Below are 23,382 nucleotides of genomic sequence, written 5' to 3'. Positions count from 1 at the left end.
TTTCCTTTCCTCTCCCCTTCCTTTTTTTCTCTTTTTTGTTTTTCCCTTTTCCCCTCTTTTTTTTTTTTTACGGGATGCCTCAGGCCCCTACCGGCCCGCAGGGGACCATCCTGCAGCCCCCAGCACCTCCGGGCCCCCCACCCCGTCCCCCGGGTGCCCCAGAGTGCATGTAGCGCAACACCTTACCCTACTTCTATATGTATATATATATAATTATTATTATTTTTCTTTTAAATAAATTCTTTTAAAAGGTGTGTGTGTGTGTGTTTTCTAATACATGTAGTGCATTAAAATCAGAGTGTATGTGATGCATTAAAAAAAAACAAGGTGGGGGAGTGTCATGAGCTGTGATTTGATTGTTTGTTTTATGTTTCCCCCTTCCTTTTCCTACACTGGTGAGTAGTGCATTAAAAAATGGTGATGCGCCACGTGGGAACAGTCCAGGGCAGAAAATTGGGGAAGGGTAGAGGCCAGGAGGAGCGAGGAGACCACAGGCTGTGGTCCAACAAGCAGGGGCCCGAGGCAGAGCCTATGTCTAACGGAAAGTGGCAATAATAATAATAATAATACTCGTCACAATAATAATAATGATGATAATAATAATAATAACAATAATAATGGTTGTATCCGTTATCCCTCCTCCTCCTCCGAAGACAAAACAAAACAAAACAGTCATCACATTAATAATGTTGTGTCAATAATAATAATAATAATAATAACAATAACAATAACAATAAGGTAGTACCTATTTGTATTAATAGTAATATTATGATCTATTGTTGTGATTGGTTCCCAGGCAAAAAGGATATTGATGAGGTACATGACTGAATTTAATTAAGATTGTAAAAAGTTTATGAGTGGTGACCAGATGGAGAGAGGTACTATTGCAGGGTGGTGGGTGGGAGCGGATAAGTTTTCCATGGATATATGATCGATAAGTAAATTTTTCCATTGTGTGATGTTTGTGTTGTTTTTGGATTTCCAGTTTATAAGGATAGTTTTCTTGGCGATAGTTAAAGCTACAAGGAGTAGTTTGATTTGGTCTGGTGTGTTTAGGTTTGTGACTGATGTGTCGCCGAGTAAACAGAGTGAGGGGGATAAAGGGATGTGGCAGCCCATGAGAGCAGAGAGTGAGTTTGTGACCTTCTTCCAAAACTGTTGTACAGGTGTGCAGTGCCATATTGTGTGGATGTAGGTGTCAGGGTTGTTTTGAGTACAGTTAGTGCAGATTTCTGATGTGGTTTGTGATGTGATTCCCATCTTAAACATTCTCTGCCCAGTGTAGTGAGTTCTGTGGAGTATCTTGTATTGTATGAGTTGTAGATTTGCATTTTTTGTCATGAGATATATATTGTTGATTGATTTGGTTCCAGAATTCGGCATCAGGTGCAAATGACAGGTCATTTTCCCATTTTGTAGTGGGTATGGCTAGAGTTTTATCAGATATTAAAATTATATTGTACATTTTAGAAAGGAGTCTTTTTGATGAGCAGATATTGATTAAGTCTGAGCTTGATGACGGGAGATCGAGATTGATGGTTGTGATGTTATATGCAGCTTGAATTGATGATTTGAGTTGTAGATATTCCAAAAAGTGGTTGCTCCTGATGCCGAATTCACGGACCAGGTGGGTGAAAGAAACCAGTTTATTGTTTTGAAGATAAAGGAATCACACATTTACAGCACGTAAATGTGTGATTCCCTTATCTGACCATGTGCGGAAGAAAAGTGATATTTTTATTGCTAATAAAGTCGGGGTTATTCCAGAGAGGGGGGGGAATTTAGAAGGTGTCAGAGTGGAGTTAGTAACTTTGTGAAATTTCCACCAGGCTGCCAGAGCTGTTGATATTGTGAGTGATTTGAAACCTGAATGGTGTTTAATGGAATGACTGAGAAATGGTAAATCTGAAATTGAGATGTTACAAGCTGTCTGTTCTATATCTAACCATACGCTGTCTGATTGGTGAGGGTGAATCCATTTGAATATGTATTGTAGTTGATTTGCTAAGTAGTAGTGAAAAAAATTTGGTGCTGTGAGTCCTCCTTGTGTTTTGGGTTTTTGTAGAGTTGTTAATTTAATTCGTGGTGTTTTGTTTTTCCAGTAAAATTTTGTTATGATTGAGTCTAGTGATTTGAACCAGGAGTGGGTGGGTTCGGTTGGAATCATAGTGAAAAGGTAGTTAATTCTGGGGAGTATTGTCATTTTGACTGTTGCAATTCAGCCTATTATGGAGAGTGGTAGGTTCATCCAGCGAAGAAGTTTATCAGTTATTGTGTTGAGTAGTGGGGTGTAATTAAGACTGAACAGCTCTGACAGCCTAGGGGAAATGTTAATGCCCAGATATGTGATGTAGTCCGTGCGTATAGGAATGTGTGGGGTGTGGGCTGCCACATCCCATCTGTGTAATGGGAGGATTGAGGATTTTTGCCAGTTTATGGAGTAGTTAGAAACACTGGAGAAGTTTTCTATGAGTTTAATTGTTTGTTGTAGTGATAAGTGGGGGGTTTCTAAAAAGAGTAATATGTCATCAGCATAAAGAGTAATTTTATGATGTTGGTTTGGTGTTTGGATTCCTTGAATGTGGGTGTTTTGGTGAATGGCTGCAGCTAGAGGTTCAATAAATACAGTAAAAAGAGATGGAGAGAGTGGGCATCCTTGCCTAGTCCCCCTGTGCAGCGTGAAAGGTTGTGAGGTTAGTCCATTAGTGATAACTGTTGCTGAAGGTGCAGTGTAAAGAATTTTTACCCAGTTAATAAATGATTCCCCAAAGCCAAATTTTTGCATTGTGGAAATGAGAAATGACCAGTTAACTCTGTCGAACGCTTTTTCTGCATCTAATGTGATTATGATAGATTTTGCTTGTTGTTGAGATGAGTAGTCCATTATATTAAAAAGTATGCATGTGTTGCTGGATGAGTGTCTTCCTTTGATGAAGTCGGTCTGATCAGGATGGATTATGGATGGCATAATTTTTTCAATTCTGTGTGCGAGTGTCTTGGTGATAATTTTCAGATCTACATTGAGGAGCGAGATGGGGCAGTAGCTGGCTGGGTCTGTTGGGTCTTTGTTTGGTTTTAGGAGGAGTGAAATTGTAGCTGTGTTCATGTTAGCTGGTACTCTTGAATTGGTTTTTATTTCAGTTATTACTTTTTTAAAGAGCGGGGCTAGAATGGGCCACAAGTGTTTGTAGAACTCGGCAGGGAAGCCGTTAGGGTCTGGGTGATTTATTGTTTGGCATGAGTTTGAGAGAGGCAGAGAGTTCTTCATCTGTTATTGGTGAGTCAAGCATAGTTATCTGGTCAGGGCTAAGTTGTGGAAGGTGTATATTGTTAAGAAAAATGTCAATGTCTTGTTGGTCTGGGTCTTTTTCTGATGAATATAATTTAGCATAAACATCTTTAAATATGTTATTAATTTCTTCTGACGATTGTGTTGGCTTCCCTGCTGAGTCCTTAATGGTGGATATTGTTGTTTTTTCTTTGTTTTGTTTGATTTGGTTAGCTAAATATTTACCAGATTTATTGCTGTGCTGAAATTGTTCTTGCCGGAGCCTGTGAATTAGGAATAGCGTTTTTTGATTTATGATTTCGTTCAATTGGAATTTGTATTTTCTTAATTCATTCTGTGTTTCTTCTGTTGGATTGTCTGCATTGATGTCCTCAAGATGTTTAATTTTTTGTTCCAGTTCTATTTCTTTTTGTTGATCTTTCTTTTTTTCGTGGGTGGAGAATGAGATTATTATGCCCCTTAGAACTGCTTTACCTGTTTCCCATATTATAGACGGAGATGACTTTGGGGAATCATTTATTTCTAGGAAGGACGCCCACTCTTTTCTAATATAACAATCGAATTCTGGGTCTTTGAGGAGGGATGTGTTGAAGCGCCATCTGGTATTAGGCCTCACTTTATGTTTACTGATTCGATTCCAAGTGAGTGTTACCGGGGCGTGGTCACTGATGATTATGGGGTGGATCTTTGATTCTGAAATGTTGGATACGAGTGTATTGCTGGTAAGAAAAAAGTCAATGCATGAGGATGTATGGTGAACCGGTGAGAAGAAAGAGTATTGTCTTTTGGATGGATGTTGCAAGCGCCAACTATCACCAAGACCAAAATCGCTCATGCACTGTTTTATTGTTTCTGTTGATTGCCAGGTGTGTTTATTGTTTGAGGTGTTGCTTCTGTCTATTAATGGGTTAATGACTGTATTGAAATCACCTCCTATGATGATCGGGCAGTCTGAATTAACGGAGATGGAGGAGAAAAAACTATGAAAAAAGGATGGGTCATCAGTGTTTGGGCCGTAAACATTACCTATTGTGATTGGGCTGTTGTTGATATGTTAATAATAATGAATCTTCCTTCTGGGTCTATGATGGTGGAGTTGTGAATAAATAGAATGTTATTTTTAATCAAAATAGATACCCCTCTTTGTCTGGAGTTATAAGAGGTGGAAAATGTATGACTGTATTGTGATGATTTTATTTTGATATGATCTGATTTGGAAAGATGTGTTTCTTGAAGTAAACATACTATGTCTGCTTGTAATTTTGTGAGGTGATTAAATATTTGAGGTTTTTTTGCCTGAGAACCAATTCCACGGACATTCCAGGATACAAATTTTAGTGATCATATTTTACAGTGAACGGAATGTCTTAGATATGCGAGCTGATGTGTGTGTGTGTGTGTGTGTGTGTGTGTGTGTGTGTGTGTGTGTGTGTGCATGCGCCTGCATGTATGGTGAGGAAGGGCCAGCAAACAATAAACACAAAACAGAGAAACATATAACGAACAACATAAACAACAACAAAAAGGTGCCAGGTACCAGAGTATAATATTCATCAATGGTGGTAGTGGCAGTGAGACATGAGTGCAAAGATAAAAAGATAGTCTTTAACTGGTATGACATTTGATATGTCCTCGAATGGGGGGGGGGGGGGTATGAGAGAGAGAGCGAGGGAGAGAGAGAGCGAGGGAGAGAGAAGGGGAGGGGAGAGGTCAATCAATCAATTTTATTTATAAAGCCCAATATTACAAATCACAATTTTCCTCAGGGGGCTTTACAGCATCCCTCTGTCCTTTGGACCCTCACAGCAGACAAAAAAACCCCTTAAAAGTAGACAAAAAACAAACAGTATGGTTAATTTCTAGATGCTAGACTATGATTACCAGCCATTGAACAACTCTGTTTGATAGCCAGTTGGTGCTGTGCTAGAAGAGTCAGTTCATAGGAGCTTATCTGTTGTAAACAGCTGCTTATGAGGATCATGCATACACCAAATGTGTGTGCCATTTACAATTGTATATGCTAAAGTAGCACAACTTACCAGAACACATAATACAACAGAAACCTTTCTTGTGTCTTCACAGGGTCCGAACTCGATCTTGGTGGCACTAGTGATGCTGTTGAATGTAGGTCTAGCTATCATTTTTGTCCATTTCCTCACCTGACCAAATCTGAACTCAGGTAAGAATTTTTATGAACTGCATATCAAAACGTATCTCCTTAAACTGTGTTGGTGGTTAGTTTATGAATGACACAGAGATATGTGGATCATGTAAAACACATAAAAGTCTGGTGCATGTTTGAAACTTCTTATCTATTTTTTTTTGTAAAGTATGTGTGTATTAATTTTATCTGGAGCTACCCACACTGCTATTGTCTCATGAACATGTTTTCACTTTCACACACACACAGCATGGTGTTACTCTGGGAATTATCCCTGCTGTGGCAGTTAATATATACTAAATATTCTGAGAGCTTTGTAAATAATCCCACAGTATGTATTTATTTTTACCCTATTCAGACCCCACAGAGACACAGCTTCAACCTGAACATGGTTAAGGTGTCCATTGATACATAGAACTTCAGGCCAAAATGGACTATTGGACATTTTCAAAGTGTTACATTATGTCTCCACAGAGAATCCATCCTTGCTTCTACCTTCAAAGAAACTGCATGGGCTTTACTGATCTACACAACACAAAGGAGACAAATGTCTCAAATTAATAAATTATTTCATTTAGTAGTCATTCCCAGTTGCTTCCATTTGCAGTTTTTGATGCACTGTGCAGGATATTTCTGAAATTCATACCAAATGTAATGTTCTGTTATGTACTTTCTTCATATTATAAAAAAAATAAGATTATTCACCTTAATGCAATTCATGATGGGACGTGCAGCAAAGCAAAACTGGGTTTTTACAGTCTCACATTTTTAATCAGGAAAAGTTTTGCATAAAATGTTAAGTTTCATTGATGGTTACTGGACAGTAATACAATTAACTGCAAAACTGAAATGACAGGAAATACTGTGTGAATAAAAACAGTGTAAGCAGATTAAAAACCAAGCAAGCTATGATAAAATGTGCTTATTATGAAGAAGCTTGGCTTGTTGTATTAAACAGAGGCCTCTGGGCTGTAGACAGAGCATTGTTGAAGCAGATCTGGACCATTAAAGTGTCATATATCATCATGCTGCCGCCTCCATTCAGACCAATTCATTACTGCTGATAAAAAAAAAAACTTACCATTGCATTTAATACCTTCCCTGTCTGAGAGATATGATAACTGCTTATTCATCTACAAAGCCCTTGTGGGTAAATTGGCAGCTTTATAGCTCATCCCTTCCACTGTGGCACTCTGGCACATACTGAATCAGCTTAAGTGATTGGTTGAGGCTCCAGGAGCCCTGAACCAGAACTGGCCTTAGAACAACTGCCTCTGGTGACTACAGTCATCTCATTCATCTCTTTAACACCATTCCTAATAATGATTTCACCAAGTCTGTACTTTGTTGATTATTAGTTTTCTGTTATTTTTATTTCAGTATTATTTGACTGTTGACCAAGTCTTGCACCCCTTAGTTATTGTTGCTATGCCTGTTAAGCTTTCCATTTTCCACTGACTCATGCAATTCACAATGATAACACTTGCAGATTAATTTTAGACACAAAAAAACAAAAACAGATTTCTCATTTCTAACCTACAACCATGGTTTTTCCAGCTGACATGATGCTAGCAGGTTGAAAACAGCGTTAGCAGACAATGCTGGCAGGTTCCTCATTTGTGGCTAGCTAGGTCATTAAGCTGACATAAGCTCCATGGGTTTGTTGAAAACTTGATTTCCAGTTGTACTTTTAATGCTTCTAGCTAGCTTGTAATTAGGATTGGGCAGTTGTAAAAATGTTCGAACGAGTTTGATATTAAGCCAAATACCAGACTGGACCGGTATACCAAATTTTACCAGGTGTCGCTGCTCCCAAGTGGAACATAATGCACTGTGTCCCAACAACAAAGAAGTGGCAGTCTAGCCCGCTGTATCATGTAACATCAGAGCTCTCTGTCGACACTGAATTAAATATGCACTCCTGTTAGGCCCACTCCATGTTAACAAACTACAAAAATATCAGCTGTTTGCTGGAGATCAGACTGGGGAGTAACCACCTAAAAGATGAGTGAATACTCTATTTGCTTTCTTACTACTTTGTAATTTAACTTTTTTTGAAATAGACAACACGTTTTATATTGTGATAGTGACTGAAAATGACAATATAGCCAACAGCAAGTAGCCTAGCTTTAAGCTCCCCGGCGATCTTTCTTCAGGCAGCTTCCTTTAAACGAATTTAGTGAAGACTGTAACAGAGTGCATTTGAAATGAAGATCTGCCTTTAATATAAGCCTGTTTCATTTCAAGGCCTGGTTCTCTCTGTAGTTGAGGTAAATAAAGGCTGTTGCCACTGTGTGAGGATTTAAAATGATCATTAAAAAAAACAAACATTTTACTGGATATGTTTGTAGTTGCACTTTCATCCTCACCCCTCACTTTTATCTGTGCATGTGAGACTACCTATTTATTTTAAATTCCAAGTCTTGTTATCTTAAGAATTGCTTCTGTTCACTTTAATATACCATGTTGCAATACGGCTGCTATCAAAGTTCCTAAATATCATTCCCCAACATCTTTTAATCCCTAACTCTTCTGACCCTGCAGTGGACTCATCCAAACTAGTCGCCCAAGTTGCTAACTCTCCATCACCAAAGAGGCCTTTAAAAAAATGGTGCCCCTCAGAATGGCAGACACGGCCAAAAGAAGGACTGAAAATAGACGAGTGAAGGAAGAGAAGAAGTTGGGGGGGGGGGGGGGGGGGGGGGTCACATGGAGCAGAGAGAAGGAAATAAGCAGAAAGAAATATGAAACCTCCTCTACCACCCACCTCCCCACCCCCTCTCTCTGGATGGACTGGATGACTGTCTTTGGTGCCCGAGTCCAACTTGGCTGGACTAGTGGTGATTTGTGACTTCACTTAGGGTGCATTGAAAGCTGAAGCAAGCAGTTGCTGGTTGGAGATGGGCCGCTGAGCCCCAACTATGGATTCTCTATCAGGCTTAGAAATAACAGAAGGCCTGGAGAGTTGAATGAATGTGAGTGGGTGTGAGGCCTAGCATCTCTACTGCCTATAAATGCCTGCAATGTGTGTGTCTGTTTGAAGCTCCATTTCCATCCAACTGTTCAGCAAAGTTGAAGCTTTGAAATGCTGCGATAAAAAGTTTGTACGTCGTGTAGCTGAGTGAAAGAGAATTTGTATCCTGAATGATCTACCAGAAGAATGGAGAGTGCCTTTACATTGTTGATTAATAATGGAAAAGTAATTATTGCCAGTGTTGGACATACACCATGTTAATAATTGAACTACCATCAGATAGGCTACCTCCACTTTGGATAAACAATAGCACATTTGCAGGTTGTGGCAATCAGAAAGCCAGTGTTGTACTGTAGTGCACTTTAGTTAAACTGTTCACCAGGGCCTTTCTTATTCAGTCAATCCTGCCTTTGAGCCGCCATCTGCTGCATAATGTGTTCAATAAGAAACAATGCTCTGCTTCAAGTGAGCCTGAAGAAGATTTTGCAGAGGCAGAGGACTTTTTGTTGAATCTTGCCGCTTTAACTTGTCTCCCACATCAAAATCCACAAAATTATTTGGATGGAAACCAAGTTTGTGTGTATTTCAATGTATTTTACACGTGTCTGCTTCAGCTGTGTGTGTGTGTGTGTGTGTGTGGGCAGGGGGGGACTGGATATGTTCAGAGATACACTTTGAGCTGATGGAAGTCAACAGCTGCCATGCTATTTTACAGAGTGACGTGGTGGTGGGTGAGAAGGGCCCAGGCAGGAATGCAGAGCGCTCGGCTTGTTCTCCCTCTGCCATGTCCTAAGAGAGTGGCTCTATTTCTATCAGTCTGTCTACTGATCTGTTCATATCTGTTTTTATCTGTGTCTATGGGTCTCAGAGCCTGCCATTTTATATACCACATCAGGTGCACATTAGACAATCAGAGGGATTTATAACACTTGTAAAACATATCCACAGCCTCGTAGTTTTTAAAAAGGTTCATTGCATTCACTCTGTGTTATTCCATAGTGCATTTCCTACTTGCAGTCTGGTGTCAAAGTCTTTCAATTAGTGGATGAAAGATTGTTTTTGACATGACCTTCACTGATACTTAGCAATGAACTATAAATTTACATTTCTATATTTCTTACACAGTCTGAGTTTAATTTAACACTAGCTCATGTATCCTTGTGATAGAACATGGAGTATGATAGCTGTATATACCATATTAGATTTTCTTTAACTCAGCCAAGTTCAGTACATTTCGATAAACTCCCTGAATTTGTAAGGTGTAAGCTAAACTCTCTGCTTGAACATGTTTATAAGTTCCGTTGTGTTTAGTTTGACACTAGGGCTGCAATTGGTCATTATTGTAGTAATGTAGTTTTGTAACAGTTATTCTGATGAGTGCCTGAGAAATTGGAGAACAGTGTACTGTAGATACAGATAGTAAACACTACATAACTTCTTTATGTCTGAAAGAATTAGGAAGTTATCACCAGGTCATTAGGATAAGACGCACACAGTGGAAATAAACACAACTGAAATTATGAATGACAGTCACAACTGAATGTTACAGGATACTTGTTGAATGCCTGGGTTGGATTGTCACCCCTTTTCCACCAACATGGAACAGACAGTTGTTGGAGAGTTTGCTTTCATTCTTCCAGATCACAACAAAAGGTAGAAGTGCAGTACCATCACAGTACCATAGTTGCATGTGTAATTCATGTTCAGAGTTGTAATATGAAGAGCGATAAAAGGTGTGAAGCCATCATCAGCAAATTTGCAGTTATGCATGTGCAAAGCACGAGGCTTGATTCCCTGGGCGTAGATACTGAATAACCCAGAGAACAGGACTGAAACAGAGCATAAACATGGTGTAAAGCTGCTCTTTTATACACAAGGTCTCAAACTCCTTTTCCACAACATTACCTAAGTTACCATGATGACCATGTACTGCACTAGTGAAATGAATCTTCAAAGGTACTGACCTAGAGAGGAGTGCTGTTAAGCGTCTCACACTGTGCAGTGACACACACTTCCACTGGTGTCTGTGAAGTGTACCAGTATCCAAAAACAGTTGATCCATAAATGACACAGTACTTGCTACTATTCATTTGTGTTTAAACTATATGTTATATAGCATACTACATAGTGGAATATGCGAACCCTTAAGGACAGCTATGCTTGTGATTCATTTTTAGTTATAGTTCAATACTCTGTATGTTAGAACAACAAGCCAATATGTCAACATGTCGATGGTTGATAGACTGTATTTTATGGGTTTGTATTTTACAAACAATTTCTATTAAGTTATGGCTCTGTCCAGGAAACTTCTCAGAAAAATAATTAGGAATTCACTAACATGAAAAATAAAACATTACTGTGATGGGATGGATTTTAATATATACAGTGTACAGTCAGGTATACCTTCAACAACATGTATTATTGTATTGTTAATTGCAATCGATTTGTTTTCTAGTTAATACATTTACATTCTGCGGATTGTATCTGCAGATTAATTCGATCAGTTAATGATTGCTCACATTCAGATCTAGATGCATGGGTTGGATGATGTTGATAACTTTGCCTCATCATCATCATTTTAAATTCACATCTGGGACACTACTGCTTATGGCTTGTTTGCAATCACATGAATATATGATGCACAATATTTAGATAGAGGACAGGAAGTAATAAATCCATACACTGTGTGAATCGGAAATAGAATTAAGTGACAACATAAAAGGGTTAGATGAACCTGCAGAGAGCAGGTATGGTCAGAAAATTGAAACTCATGTTGGATGTAAGCCTGAAAAAAAAAAAAAAAAAGAAAGTGATATTTCACACAATTTGAACGATTTGCCTGGAGTGAACAGTGTTACTAACATTACATGGTTAGCTAGTGAAAGCGTACAAGAATCCAGTGGACTATAACTAAATTGTCAGTTTGGTGTGCAGATGCATCTACGACTGAAATGACTGTTTTCTATGACTGTTTCCAGAGGTCTAGTGAAATGCTGTTATTAATCTGGGCCAGGACTAAGAACACAGAAAAGTTGTCAAAGCACATTGTAATTGCATCCAACTCGTGGCATGTTTAACACAATGTTATAACGCTAACATGACATTAGTTGACTCAGCTCCTCCAGTCCTCCAGACTTAAGAGGTTTTTGATCCTCTTCTGCCGCTGTTTCTCAGTGACTCATTTGTTTTTACTTCTCCACTTTATGTCCTACTATTTCCAGTACTTAAAGTAATTTGATCGATTTGTTACAGCCGTAAACAGTGTGGATTCTAAGCATTTGTGCGAGCAAGTGTTGGTTGTCTTTGCGTCCAGTTTTCTACCCTCCATCTGGACAGCATAGTGATGTATAACCTCATATGCAAAGGAGCTATAAGAATAGTGCAATAATTGTTCCAGACCAAGAAAGGTTCCCTGGAAATGTTGTTTGTCCTAGAATATGATATTGAACAGTATATGAATATGAACAGTTCTCGTGATCGTAATTTTAGTCTCAGACAAGTGGCGAATAATTTGCATAACCCACTCAGACATGTAGGTTTAAGACAAAGAACAGCAACTGTCGAAGCCAAGAGTGAGATTAGCTTTCATTTGTATTTGAGAACTGCATTTCTCAACAGTATCAGCTTTGAGAGCATTATATTTTGAGTTATATGTCATGATTTTCCAAATGTTTTTAATTTATTTGAAGCTGCTGGTGTGCATATGATGGTTGCAAGATAAAGTTTTTACTCTTTGAAATCAGCCACTACTAACAGGCATGATGCTGTGTTGAATATTTGTATGTATTTGGATGCAAGGTCTTAAATCTGTTTCCACCCTAATTACAGGATTTAGTGTAACTTATTTTTTGTTATAATATGATTGTGGTGCCTATTTTTAGCATGAAGATAGAAGTTGGTTTTCTTTTGTTAGTTTGGATGTTAGAACAAAGTCTGCATGTTCAGTCAGACAGAAATCAGAGTTTGGAATGGACTGCGGAGGTTAAAGTCAGTATTTGAAACTCCTTTGCAACCTCAGTCCTAACAAGGCTGCAATGTGGTGCCTACGGTGCATTTTTAGAGTAACAACAACAATATGTTGATTTTTTGTTCTTTAAGGCAGGATGGACCCTCTAGCAATACAATGGCAAACCTTTTTGCATAAGGTCTTAAATATCATGTAACTTAAGACACATAATACATAGAGAATTTTCACTGAAAATGTGGTGTATTGGAGCCTTGTACACATCTAAGATTGGTAAACATTAAAGAGATTTTCTTTTTCCAGTTTGAGGGTCTGGGAATTCCCAGTTGACAGCTTCTTATCAAAGCTAGGTTCCACTTTGCATTGACTTATCACCAGAAAGTGAGAGAATAAATTAAACGAAAAGCATTACAGCAAGTGGAGTTTAGCCTAAAGGTATTGCTAATTGCTTGTATTTAGGGATGTGTATTATAAAGAAGGATGCTTTGTATTGTACGTAGAAGCAACAAAGATCTGAGATCAGGTGCAGTCAGACAGCAGATGAACAGCAGACCTTAGGCTGATTATGTGTTAGAATCTTTCTCACTTGAATTTGTTGTCATTGTTGTGGAAGGAGATGGTGTGGTGTTGAACGCCTGTAGTCTGTGCTTCAGTGTCTGCAGTTATATGGCTCTTGTGAGTGGTGCTATGCTATTGTAAATGGAACACTGGGGCTTAAATGTATTGTAATAAGTGAAATGAATCAACATTATGGCATCAAAACACATAGTTCACATGCAAATGCATTTAAATGCGTACCACCATCCTACAGCGTGTACTCCATGTTTAATTCGCAGCTGTTGTTACAGAAAATAACATGATTGTCATCCCGAAAACTTTCTATAGATGTAACATCCTGTCTCATTGTATTAAGTGATATGCAGTGTTAAGGCCTTCAAATGAATAGACAGCATTTCATCTTGCCATTTTAGCAACATGAGCACACTAAACAGACCTTTGTGCTTTTTTAATGCAGTGCTATTTTCAGCGTCAATGCTGGCTCATGTTTGGGCCTTCCTTCTGCCTTCATCGGTGTAGCTGATCATATGCTAATCCTTGAGGAAGGCCTGTGGTGGGCATAAACATATGCACTTCATAAATAGAACATAGGTGATTTTGTCATGAACTTTCAGTTCCTTTACTGGAGTGTGGGTGTTCTTGAGTTTTAAGCAGAGAAAAATACTAACATGCTTTACTCAGGTCTGAACTTAGAGAGAAATAAGGCTGTAGTTAGAGAAAGAAAAATACAAAGAAATGATTGGTCTGATAAAATGTTACATCTGAGGAGATCAGGAAAGAGTAGGTGAGAGGGATGTTTTGTGGACTGCTTTATAATTGGCAGCATATTTAACATTAAATCTGGGTTATTCATTTCATGAGAGCAGTTAGCCTGGAGCTGGGTTTAAGCTTATCTGTGAAATAGGTGTTGACAAATCAAGTTTTTAATGTACATACATCTGTGTATGGAATTAGCTCCAACATCTATTTGTACAGTGTAGTTCCTACTTCCCCAACAGGACAATCTCTCATGAATGACATCTGAAATAAAAATGACAACCCTTTATTTTTGTCTCTGTATCGAATTTTGCATGACTGTATATTGTGTTTGGTTTGAAGGCATTTCTAAAACTGTTCATGACTGTATATTGAATATTGCTGCTGGTGATACACTGCACATATTGTTATTTTTCATGACATTTTTTTGTCTTTCGTTGTTTTGGCAGTTGATTCTGTGGAGATAAATTAAAAAGGCAGTTTACATTTTACATTGTGTGTGTGTATTCTTTTCCCATACCTTTGCTTTCCAGTTTCAAGACTTACTTCAGAAGTAACAAGGACTTTATGATCACCATCAAGGATTGATAACTATGGTAAAATGTAATAAATATACAGTATGTAATCCTTGTAATGACAATGTAACAGTCTCCTTCAGTGCAGCTAGACAATAGTTGGGAAGAAAAGAGGGGCATTTCCTGTTGCCTAAGTTGATCTGGCCTCCTGCATGCAGCATGCTATTCCATTAAAATACTTTAACTAAAAAAGTCACCAAAGTGTGAAAGTTGGCTTGGCTTTCCTATGACCAAAATAGTTGTGATCGCTGACAGCTGCTGGCCTGCCTGGAGGCCGCAGCATAATACTGAAGGTTTTAGAGAGGGGGTGCTTTGACATAAGAAGTTAACATGACATTCTGGGACAACTATGCAGACTTTAGATGGCAGCTCTACCAGGCACCCAGGATTTGCTCAGAACTTGGTAGAACAGCTATACTCTGAAATTGTGCGGGTCATGGAATAACTTTGGGACACTACAACTTCATGATTTTGTCCCCGTGGGAGAGTTCAAAGCAGAGGCTTTTTGTGTCTCCACATGAAACATTAAATGACATATTAATGGAGGATGTAATTTAAATAACAGCATTCTGATCATATTTATAGGTCCTCATAAAGACAAAGCCTGTCCATTTGGTTCTCTAGTTCTCCAGAGAGACATGTTAAAAATTAATTAATTTTATTGTGGTTGATATAAGTTAAGCCATGGTAGCTGATGTGTTTGGGGGGCCACTGTATCTGGTAGGGGCCCCTGACATATTTCTGTCTGATTGAGATTTGTATTCATTGATTGTTCCAATTAATTTTTTAACCTGAAAATATAACCTGACGGGTGCTTGTATATCTGTAATGTTATTATTGAACTTGCCATCCTTTGCTCTGTTGTTAATGGAACAGGTAATCACATTTCTGTAATGGGTTATGATATCCATACATCCATTATCTATACCTGCCTCACCTTGCAGCATAGCAGTGACTATACAGGGTGTTGTGTTTACTGGCCACTGTGGGCCAACATCTTAACATGATGACCAGACTGGATATTCTGCTTTTGCATTCCAGTATTAAGATATTATAGTTGTGCATTAATTCAAAACAGTTTTTGCAAGCACATGAAATTATATTTTGCATAGTTAGCCTGCAACTAACTATTGCTGTCATTAAAGAATAGTCGATTATTTTCTCAATTCTCCAAATTAAATCTTGTCAATGCAAAGCACCCCTGACCATAAGAAACCATAGCATGCCAGCTACTTGTGTTTTAGTAGCAAACATACATTTTAATTATGACACTACCTTTGCCAGACCTGCTGAAAACAAGCCCCTGGCCCATGAAGTGTTTGGCACAGTCAACCTAAGACATTTGAGAGAGGGCTCAGACCAAAATTAAACCCTCTAGTCTGAGCTCCATCCTCAACCACCTCCCATATAGCTACACTCAACTGGTCCATCTGTCCTGTCAGGACAGGGTGATGGTGAACTTAGTCCATGTTCTGCAGTTTGGGAGGTACAGTATTTCAGTGTGAGAAATGGCAAGGTCAAGCGCCATTGGTTTCAGGATGCCAGCAGTATGTAAACAAGAGACAGTGTCAAACCTCAACCATCTCCTGATGCACACACCCTCTCCTATTTCACAGGTCACCACTTCTCTAACGTGGGATACCACACACGTTCATATTTGCATGGGTGTACACCAATGAGAGCAAGTTGCCCAGTCTGACCAAGGTCCCTGGTCAGCAGAGGAAAGATCAAGAATCACAACTCACTCTGGAGCACCAAGATTTATTTGTATTTTGTTTATATGTTCTAAAACTCAATGAACATTTCCATTTGGTTGACTTGTTTTGTTTTGTTTTGTTTTTTTTAAAGCTACATTCACAAACACATGGTAACACTTTATATTAAGGTATACATATTCACTAATTGTTTATTAGCATGCATATTAGTAGCATATTGGCTCTTTATTAAAAATCAATTATTGATGCATTATTCTGCATGACCATATTCATAAGAAAATGGCCAGTAAATTAGAGTTTTCCCTCAATAACCTCTGTATTGAATTAATGCTTATTGATAGTAAGTAAGGAAGTTGTTATATGCACACTGTTAACCCTAATCAATCTATGACACATAATTTGAATGTAAAGTCTACACAAATGTCCCAGATTGTCAGAATGACATAATGTTTATGTTCATTTGACACAAAAACCCATCCCTGTTGAGCTTGACATATCTGTTTTTTTATATCAAGTCAAAAAAAAAAGTTTTGATATATCAGACTAAAATTTATAACGCCCATTTTGCCTTATTAGTTTAAGGCCAATAAACAACACTATCATTGTGCACCTAACATATTGTGGTGTGTTGGGGCTAAATCGGGGAGTTTCCCAGCATGCCGTGAGACAATGTGTTTCAGACCATATCCCTATGGAAACTGTGTTCAATTGTGTTGTAAGTAAGTGATTAATGTCTGTATTTCACAATGGCTCTAATAGGCAATGGTTAATGTTGTGGTAAAAGACATTTTGCACCCATAAGGTTAAGTTGTATACACAGGTAATGACCTCCCGCCTGTGTGAATGTTAGAGTGTCTAACATAAAGTTGTGCTAAGATGACATAAAGAGCACTTTTTTTTTTATTCTAGCACCTGAGAAACCTAAGTTTACCATAATATGTTCTTATAAATCAATAAAATAACAAAAAGGTTGTAAAATTTGTACTTAATGTTTTTATGTTCATACTACATAGAATTAAATGGTCAAACAACAATGAAAAAAAGTTGTGTTAACCTGACATAAACTTCCTGTCAGACAAGGATCATGTGACACATTTATTTTGTGTCTGGTGTACTCAAACATTTATGTCACTGTATTGTACTAAACTAAAAGTTTTGAGTGCAAGCTGTTTAAAAAAAAAAAAAAAAAATCAAGATGAGTGGGCAAATTGAGGTTTACAGTGTACATGAATTGTGAATTTTAATATGCTTTGCTCAGAATGGGCCTTATACAGTGATAGTACCACAAGAATAGTCATTTGCCCTTAATAACAATTTGGCACCTCTATGAGACATACCATTTAACATCTGTAACGAAACTACTTGGTTAGGTTCAAAATAAGTACATAACTTGAGTGACGCAAGTACGTCATGGATGGAGGTAAGTTATGTAACGTCACATTGAAACAGCACTGACTTTTGTTTTCACAGCCACAGAAACGAGCAGCGGTCTCCTGGCTTAAACTCTGTGTTTGTTTGACCCACCCACCTCCCCTTCCAGCTACCCTACACAGACTTTTTCACTGTTTATGCTATGGTTGCTTTGAGCCTTAAATATTGCCATGGATGGGTTTACACTGTAATTAGTTGAAAGCCTGGTCTGTCTCATGGACATGCCAAAGGCTGTCTTTGGTGTCTGTATCACACGTCGAGGGGCGTAACAGTGTTGGTTTTGACAACTTGTCACTAGTTACTGGTAGTTTGGCATTTATTAACCCTTACAGTTTCCCTATGCTAATGCTGCCTCCTGTTCACTTCACACTCTGGGGCTGTCCACACCAACGGGGGTATTTATAAAACCGTGACTCTTTGCTCACGGTTTTACCTTTCATCCACACATAACCGCAGTTTTGGGCCCCTGTAACCGGAGTTATTTGTAACCGGAGTCCAGGGTGAACATTTTGGAAAAGTCTGGTGTCAGCAGTCAGGTGTGGACAGGATAACCGCAGTTATTTTGTCTTGTCTCCATTGTATGACGTCACAGTGTGCAACATAAACAGAAAACAGCTGTGTTATTACCCAATCCAGTGTGTGCAAGAGACGATTTGAGGATGGACCTAAACAAAATAGCTACTGCTGCTATTTAGCAGCATATCAGCACTTTGTGGCTGTATCATACAACTAACGCTACTCAACCACATCCAGCAACAGAGGCGCAAGAGTGTGCTATTACGGAGACTGCTCCTACTGCATAATAGTACGTTTTCAGCTGACATAGCCTTAGGTGCATAAAGCATCACGCAGATTTTCAGTTTCTCGGAGATGGCTCCATTTAACAACCTGAATCGCACATCATAAAAGCTATATGTTAATGTGAACTTGCTTTTTTGAAGCTTATCCTGCATTTTCTTTTTTTTCCTGCTCAAACATTATTTAACAAAGAATAAAGCTCTGTCAAATAAATGCTGAGAGCAATAACCATGGATTATACAACAAGAGACAGGATCATTTAACCATGCTAAATCGGCCCAATCATGCAAAACATGTCACGTTTGAGAAACTGCACTTCAACATATTTCACAGTCTAACTGAAGCTAATGGTACAAAGTGAACAGAACCTTATATACATGCATGCATTATGTATAATCATAACATACTGTTGTTGAGTTTGCATCATCACTGTAAGGCAGTTTTACTTGCTGAACACTGACAAAATATTCCTTAGAAATGAAGTCACACGTGGCATGCCAAGCACCTATTATAAGATTAGCTAACACACAGAATAAATCGCATTTTGCATCCTTATGTCTCCTGATTATAACAATCTGCTGTAGCTCTAAGACGAAACACTGTCCTACTTAACAAAAGAAAACCTTTTTTTTTTTTTATTGTGCAATAAGACGTTTACAAAAAGAGTGAAGCCAAGTACATAAACAATAAGCAGATAAACAAGATTAGACAAAGTAGGACCAAGACAAAAGACCATGTTACACACCCGTCTAGGGGTCGGGAAGTGTAACATAAAAATTAGCCGACACAAGATAATGCACGACAAAAAAAAGGTGAGTTTATTCACCATTACACAGATAGAAGCACAATTTTACAAATAAGGAAGCTTTTCTTCAGGGTGAGCCCAGGCCAAAACAACAAATAAAACAAACTATCTTTCCCAAAATACTAACTGAACCCTATGTGAAAGAAAAGAAACAAAAATACAATCACTAAACCTAACTTCCTAATCTAAACAAAAACAGGAGAAAACAGTAACAAACATAAATGGCAGCTCACCCCTACTGCTTAGTGCTATATACAAATATTTACAAGTGACGTGCAAGTGACAATAAAATGCTGTTTAACACTGTTCGGCTAACGATTCGGCTGCAGAAAAACGGCTCACCGCTCGTAGCGGCAGGGTACAAACAATAATTAACAGATCGGCTAAGGCTCACCGCTTTCCAGTTAGAAAACACAACAGATTCAATTTAGAAGGCACAGGCAGGTTCGGCGTCGGGACGAGAAGGCACGCTGCTGTCAAACGACCCTCGGATTTTGACAGATTGCCGGGGTTTAAAAAGGCCAAGCCCCCGCGGCAGCCAATCAGCAGCAGCCACGACCAGAGCCAAGCCCCTGCGACAGCCAATCGGCAGCAGCCATGACCATTTTCGACCAATTTCATAAACTTGTCACCAAGTGCACAAGTTTTTCAATTTTCCTCTCAGCTAGCAATGACACTTGTAAAACCATGTATATAATGTCTACTATTGGTAAGGAAAGTATATTTTCATGTACTCACAAAACCATACTTGTGTCAACCGCGTTACCATCAACCCTTTTATGCTAGAATGGTAACAGGGTTGACAAAAAATGCTCTTAGCAGCCATTACTAGCCATGTGGTGAAGGTCATGAGACCACATGGTGTGCATTCATTAGAGGCTTATATCATGTTGTTTATGTACATTAAAAATTTGTAACAAATATCTGTTTAACGTGTCCTTTTGTGGAAACAGGGCTGACACAATAAGCTTGTCCCCTTCTGTCAAACATTATATAACTATAAGAAAAATCATGAAAATAAGAGGACACTTTTCACCAGCATGTTCACAAAAGGAAGCTGATTTCACTCCAAGGAAATGATGCAACTTTCGGAGCAGTCCATTATCTCAGAAGGGGTGTTTTCATTAAAAGTAACAGGGTTGACGACTCCTTGGCGACCCGACTAAATTGATGTTTTTTAACAACATTTTACATATATTAAGAATAAAACCCATTCATGAATAATGAAAGGACACTTGAGGCTTATATATAAGTTCATGTTTTTATGATAATTTGACTTTTTGGGCCTTAATAGCTAGTAAAAGTAGAACAATCATATTGAGCGACAGGCCATTTTTACATGTTTTGACTGATGCTTCATACAAAAAGGTGTTTAAAACTCTTTGAAAAGAAAATAAATAAAATTTTACATTGTTTTAATGTTACAAGAGATATCATGGAAAATAAATTCTAAAATGATTATAGTGTATTTATTGTTTATTGACATTTATAGCACAGTTTTGTTCGAGAGACACAAAATGGCACGTTTTCGTATAATGACTCGGCAGCAAGGAAGACACCAGACCCAGCCATCAAAGCGGAGGCCCGCAGTACGTTATGGCAGTAGCGTGACAAAGGGGAGCCAGAGATAGCCAGAGGTATTTTTCCATTATTGTACTTTTTTTTTCTCCTCTTTTCTGAATGGTTGAGGCTAAGACCTTGGTGAGCAACCCCCAGACCCTCTGGAGGTGGTTTGCCCATCCAATTCAGCACTCTTCTTTTTTTATTGTTGTTATTGCCAATTGGCATGAGGGAGACCAGCATCCATTGGCCACAACTGCAATTTGGTGGATTGTTTGCGTGTGTGTGTGTGTGTGTGTGTGTGTGTGTGTGTGTGTGTGATCGTGCGTGTGTGTGTTTTTGTGGTTGTGGGGTAAGTGTGAGAAAGGAGAGAGAGAAACTAAATAGTAATAATAATGATAATAATGATAAACAAATACAATAATAGTAAATGAAAAATACAAAATAAAAAAATCTAAACAAAAAAATAACATTTATACATATATACACACATGCATATATATATAGATATAAACACAAAAAGGGAATGGAGAAGGAATACTATGCACATATATGCAGAGCAGTGACAATGATGAAATGATATAATTTGTGAACTGTGTGTCATGGGAGGTGTGAGAGAAGGAGAGCAGAAGAAAAAGGAAATTAATAAATTGTAAACAAATTGTAAGGGAACTGGGGGAGGGTGTAATGAAGTCTAAGAATCAGAATCATTATGTCTAATGTCACTGGTTATAACTGTGTAAGTGGGGGCTTGGAGACTACAGAGAAATAAAATAAATGAAAAATAAATAAGTTAAATGAAGGACAACAATAGTAACAATCACAGCAGCATAAACAATGATAAGTGAAAATAATGAAAAGGACAATAATAAGAAAAACAATAACAATATTAATAATGATGATAATAATAATAACAGTAATAATTAAAGCTGCAAGCAGCTGTGATCGGGCCCTCGCTCCCCCATGCAACCTTGGGGGCCTTAGGCATGTGGGGGCTGTGGCACGGAGCGAGAAGGGAGAAAAAACCTGGCAGAGCGAAAAAACGCAATGTTTTGTTCATCCACCAGGTTATAATACAAGCGTAACCAGATGTGGGCAAGTGCGTTCAGGGGTGGACCGTCATCACACGTGAAGTTTCAAGCAAATCGGACAATGTCAATGTATAATAGGGCATTTCCTATTTCCACAAGGGAGCGGCATGAGCAAGATTGCCTATGAGCATATGGAGGCGATGAGGGTGGGGCTCTTATCATGTACAGAAATTTTGAAGCGGTTTGGATGAAGTATGTGGGAGAGAGAACTGCTTCAATATACATGGCGATGCATCAAATATGGTGGTGCCATGGAGGCCACGCCCCTTGACATAGAGAAAAGCTTTTAATAACTTTTGATCAGCATGGTCTCTGGATGATCTGTAAAAAATCTGAAGTCGATTGGATGAAATCCCTAGGACTAGTTCATTAAAATACAACATGTGGAAATCACGCCTAAATGACAAGTCAAAATCAAAATGGCCGACTTCCTGTTTGGAGTAGACCATTGGTGCCAGAGACTTTTATGTGTGTCTGGACAACATACACAGGTGTACCAATTTTCAAGTTCCAACTCCAAAAGAAACCCTATGGGGAGGGCTTTTTGAAAATTTCAAGGGGGCGCTATAGAGGCATTTTGTCCCCCCCATGGGCTGCACCCCTATCAGATGTAAGAGCTCGCCATTCATGACCTGTGTATCAATTTTCATGAGGATATGAGGTCATTAAAGCCATCAAAATGCCAATCGTATGTAGTGGCGAGGGATCGATAGTCGCCACACCACCACATGGACACCATTAGACGTAGCTTCACAGCGTTCATAAGGTAGCTTCACCAACTTGTTCTGCATGCATTAGAAGTGGAATCAAGTTGATGCGGTCAAGTTTGTGTCATCAGTACATGTTAAAGTAAAAACTGGTCACTTCCTGTTACCGCCGGGGGGCGCTATGAGTAAGGTGGGATATTAACATATCGGGGCATTCGGGGCGGAGCCATCATCATGTCCAGCAAGTTTGAAGCTGCTGAGATCAAGTATGTGGGTGGGAGAGCCGTTCGAAATTCGATGGCAAGAAAACGAAAAGTCGCCAAAATTTGTCACGCCCTAGCGGCCACGGCCCTTGACATAGAGAAAAGCTTTTAAAAACTTTTGATCAGCATGTTCTCAGGATGATCTGTAGCCAATTTGAAGTCGATCGGACGAAATCACTAGGAGGAGTTTGTGAAAATTTAAGTTGTGTAAATCACCGTAACAAAAAATTTCAAAACAAAATGGCCGACTTACTGTTGGGATTTTACCATGACGTCAACAGACTTTTTTGTGCTTCTCGGTATGATACATGTGCGTACCAAATTTTGTTTGCCTGCGACAAACTAACCCCAATGGGGAGGGTTTTTTGAAAATTTGTAGGGGGCGCTATTTTGGCATTTCTCGTTGACCATGTGCAACTGCCCAAAAATATCGAATTTCAGATGCGGCCGGACGAATGTGGAAAGTTAGAAGCATTTTGAAATTTGGAAAGGGGCAAAATTGGGGCACGAAGTCGGGTAAAGAATAATAATAATAATGATAATAATAATTAAAGCTGCAAGCAGCGATGAACGGGCCCTCACACCTTCACGCAACTCGGGGGGGCTGGCAGGATGTCTTCTGACGTGTCAGTTAATTTCTGTCAGAGTTAGACATCGCATGCAGGAGTGACTTGGCATTCCCTGATACAGTGCTGGAATTACATATTTCACATTTTGTATCACTTCCTCTTTCCA

At 38.7% G+C, this 23,382-nt stretch overlaps 1 protein-coding gene across 7 annotated transcripts in view; it reads left to right on the top strand.

The window, feature by feature from the left end:
• The window catches only part of LOC117271535 (junctophilin-1-like), a 258,838-nt gene that overhangs the window by 118,107 nt on the left and 117,349 nt on the right, over positions 1–23,382 (top strand). For 3 of the 7 annotated variants that reach the window (XM_033649756.2, XM_033649755.2, XM_033649759.2), the window contains exon 6: positions 5,372–5,468. In XM_033649756.2, the coding sequence (XP_033505647.1) occupies positions 5,372–5,452 (81 nt within the window). In that variant the 3' untranslated portion in view covers positions 5,453–5,468. Of the gene's footprint in view, positions 1–5,371; positions 5,469–5,924; positions 6,480–7,994; positions 14,194–15,893; positions 21,447–23,382 lie in introns of those variants that run through there. The other 4 variants (XR_004502892.2, XM_033649754.2, XM_078172864.1 and 1 more) reach the window with 3 other exon arrangements.

This window comes from Epinephelus lanceolatus, chromosome 12 (genome assembly GCF_041903045.1).
Source record: "Epinephelus lanceolatus isolate andai-2023 chromosome 12, ASM4190304v1, whole genome shotgun sequence".
NCBI lineage: Eukaryota > Metazoa > Chordata > Actinopteri > Perciformes > Serranidae > Epinephelus > Epinephelus lanceolatus.
Note: the sequence above shows the minus strand (reverse complement) of the source record. Positions and strands in the feature narration are given on the sequence as shown.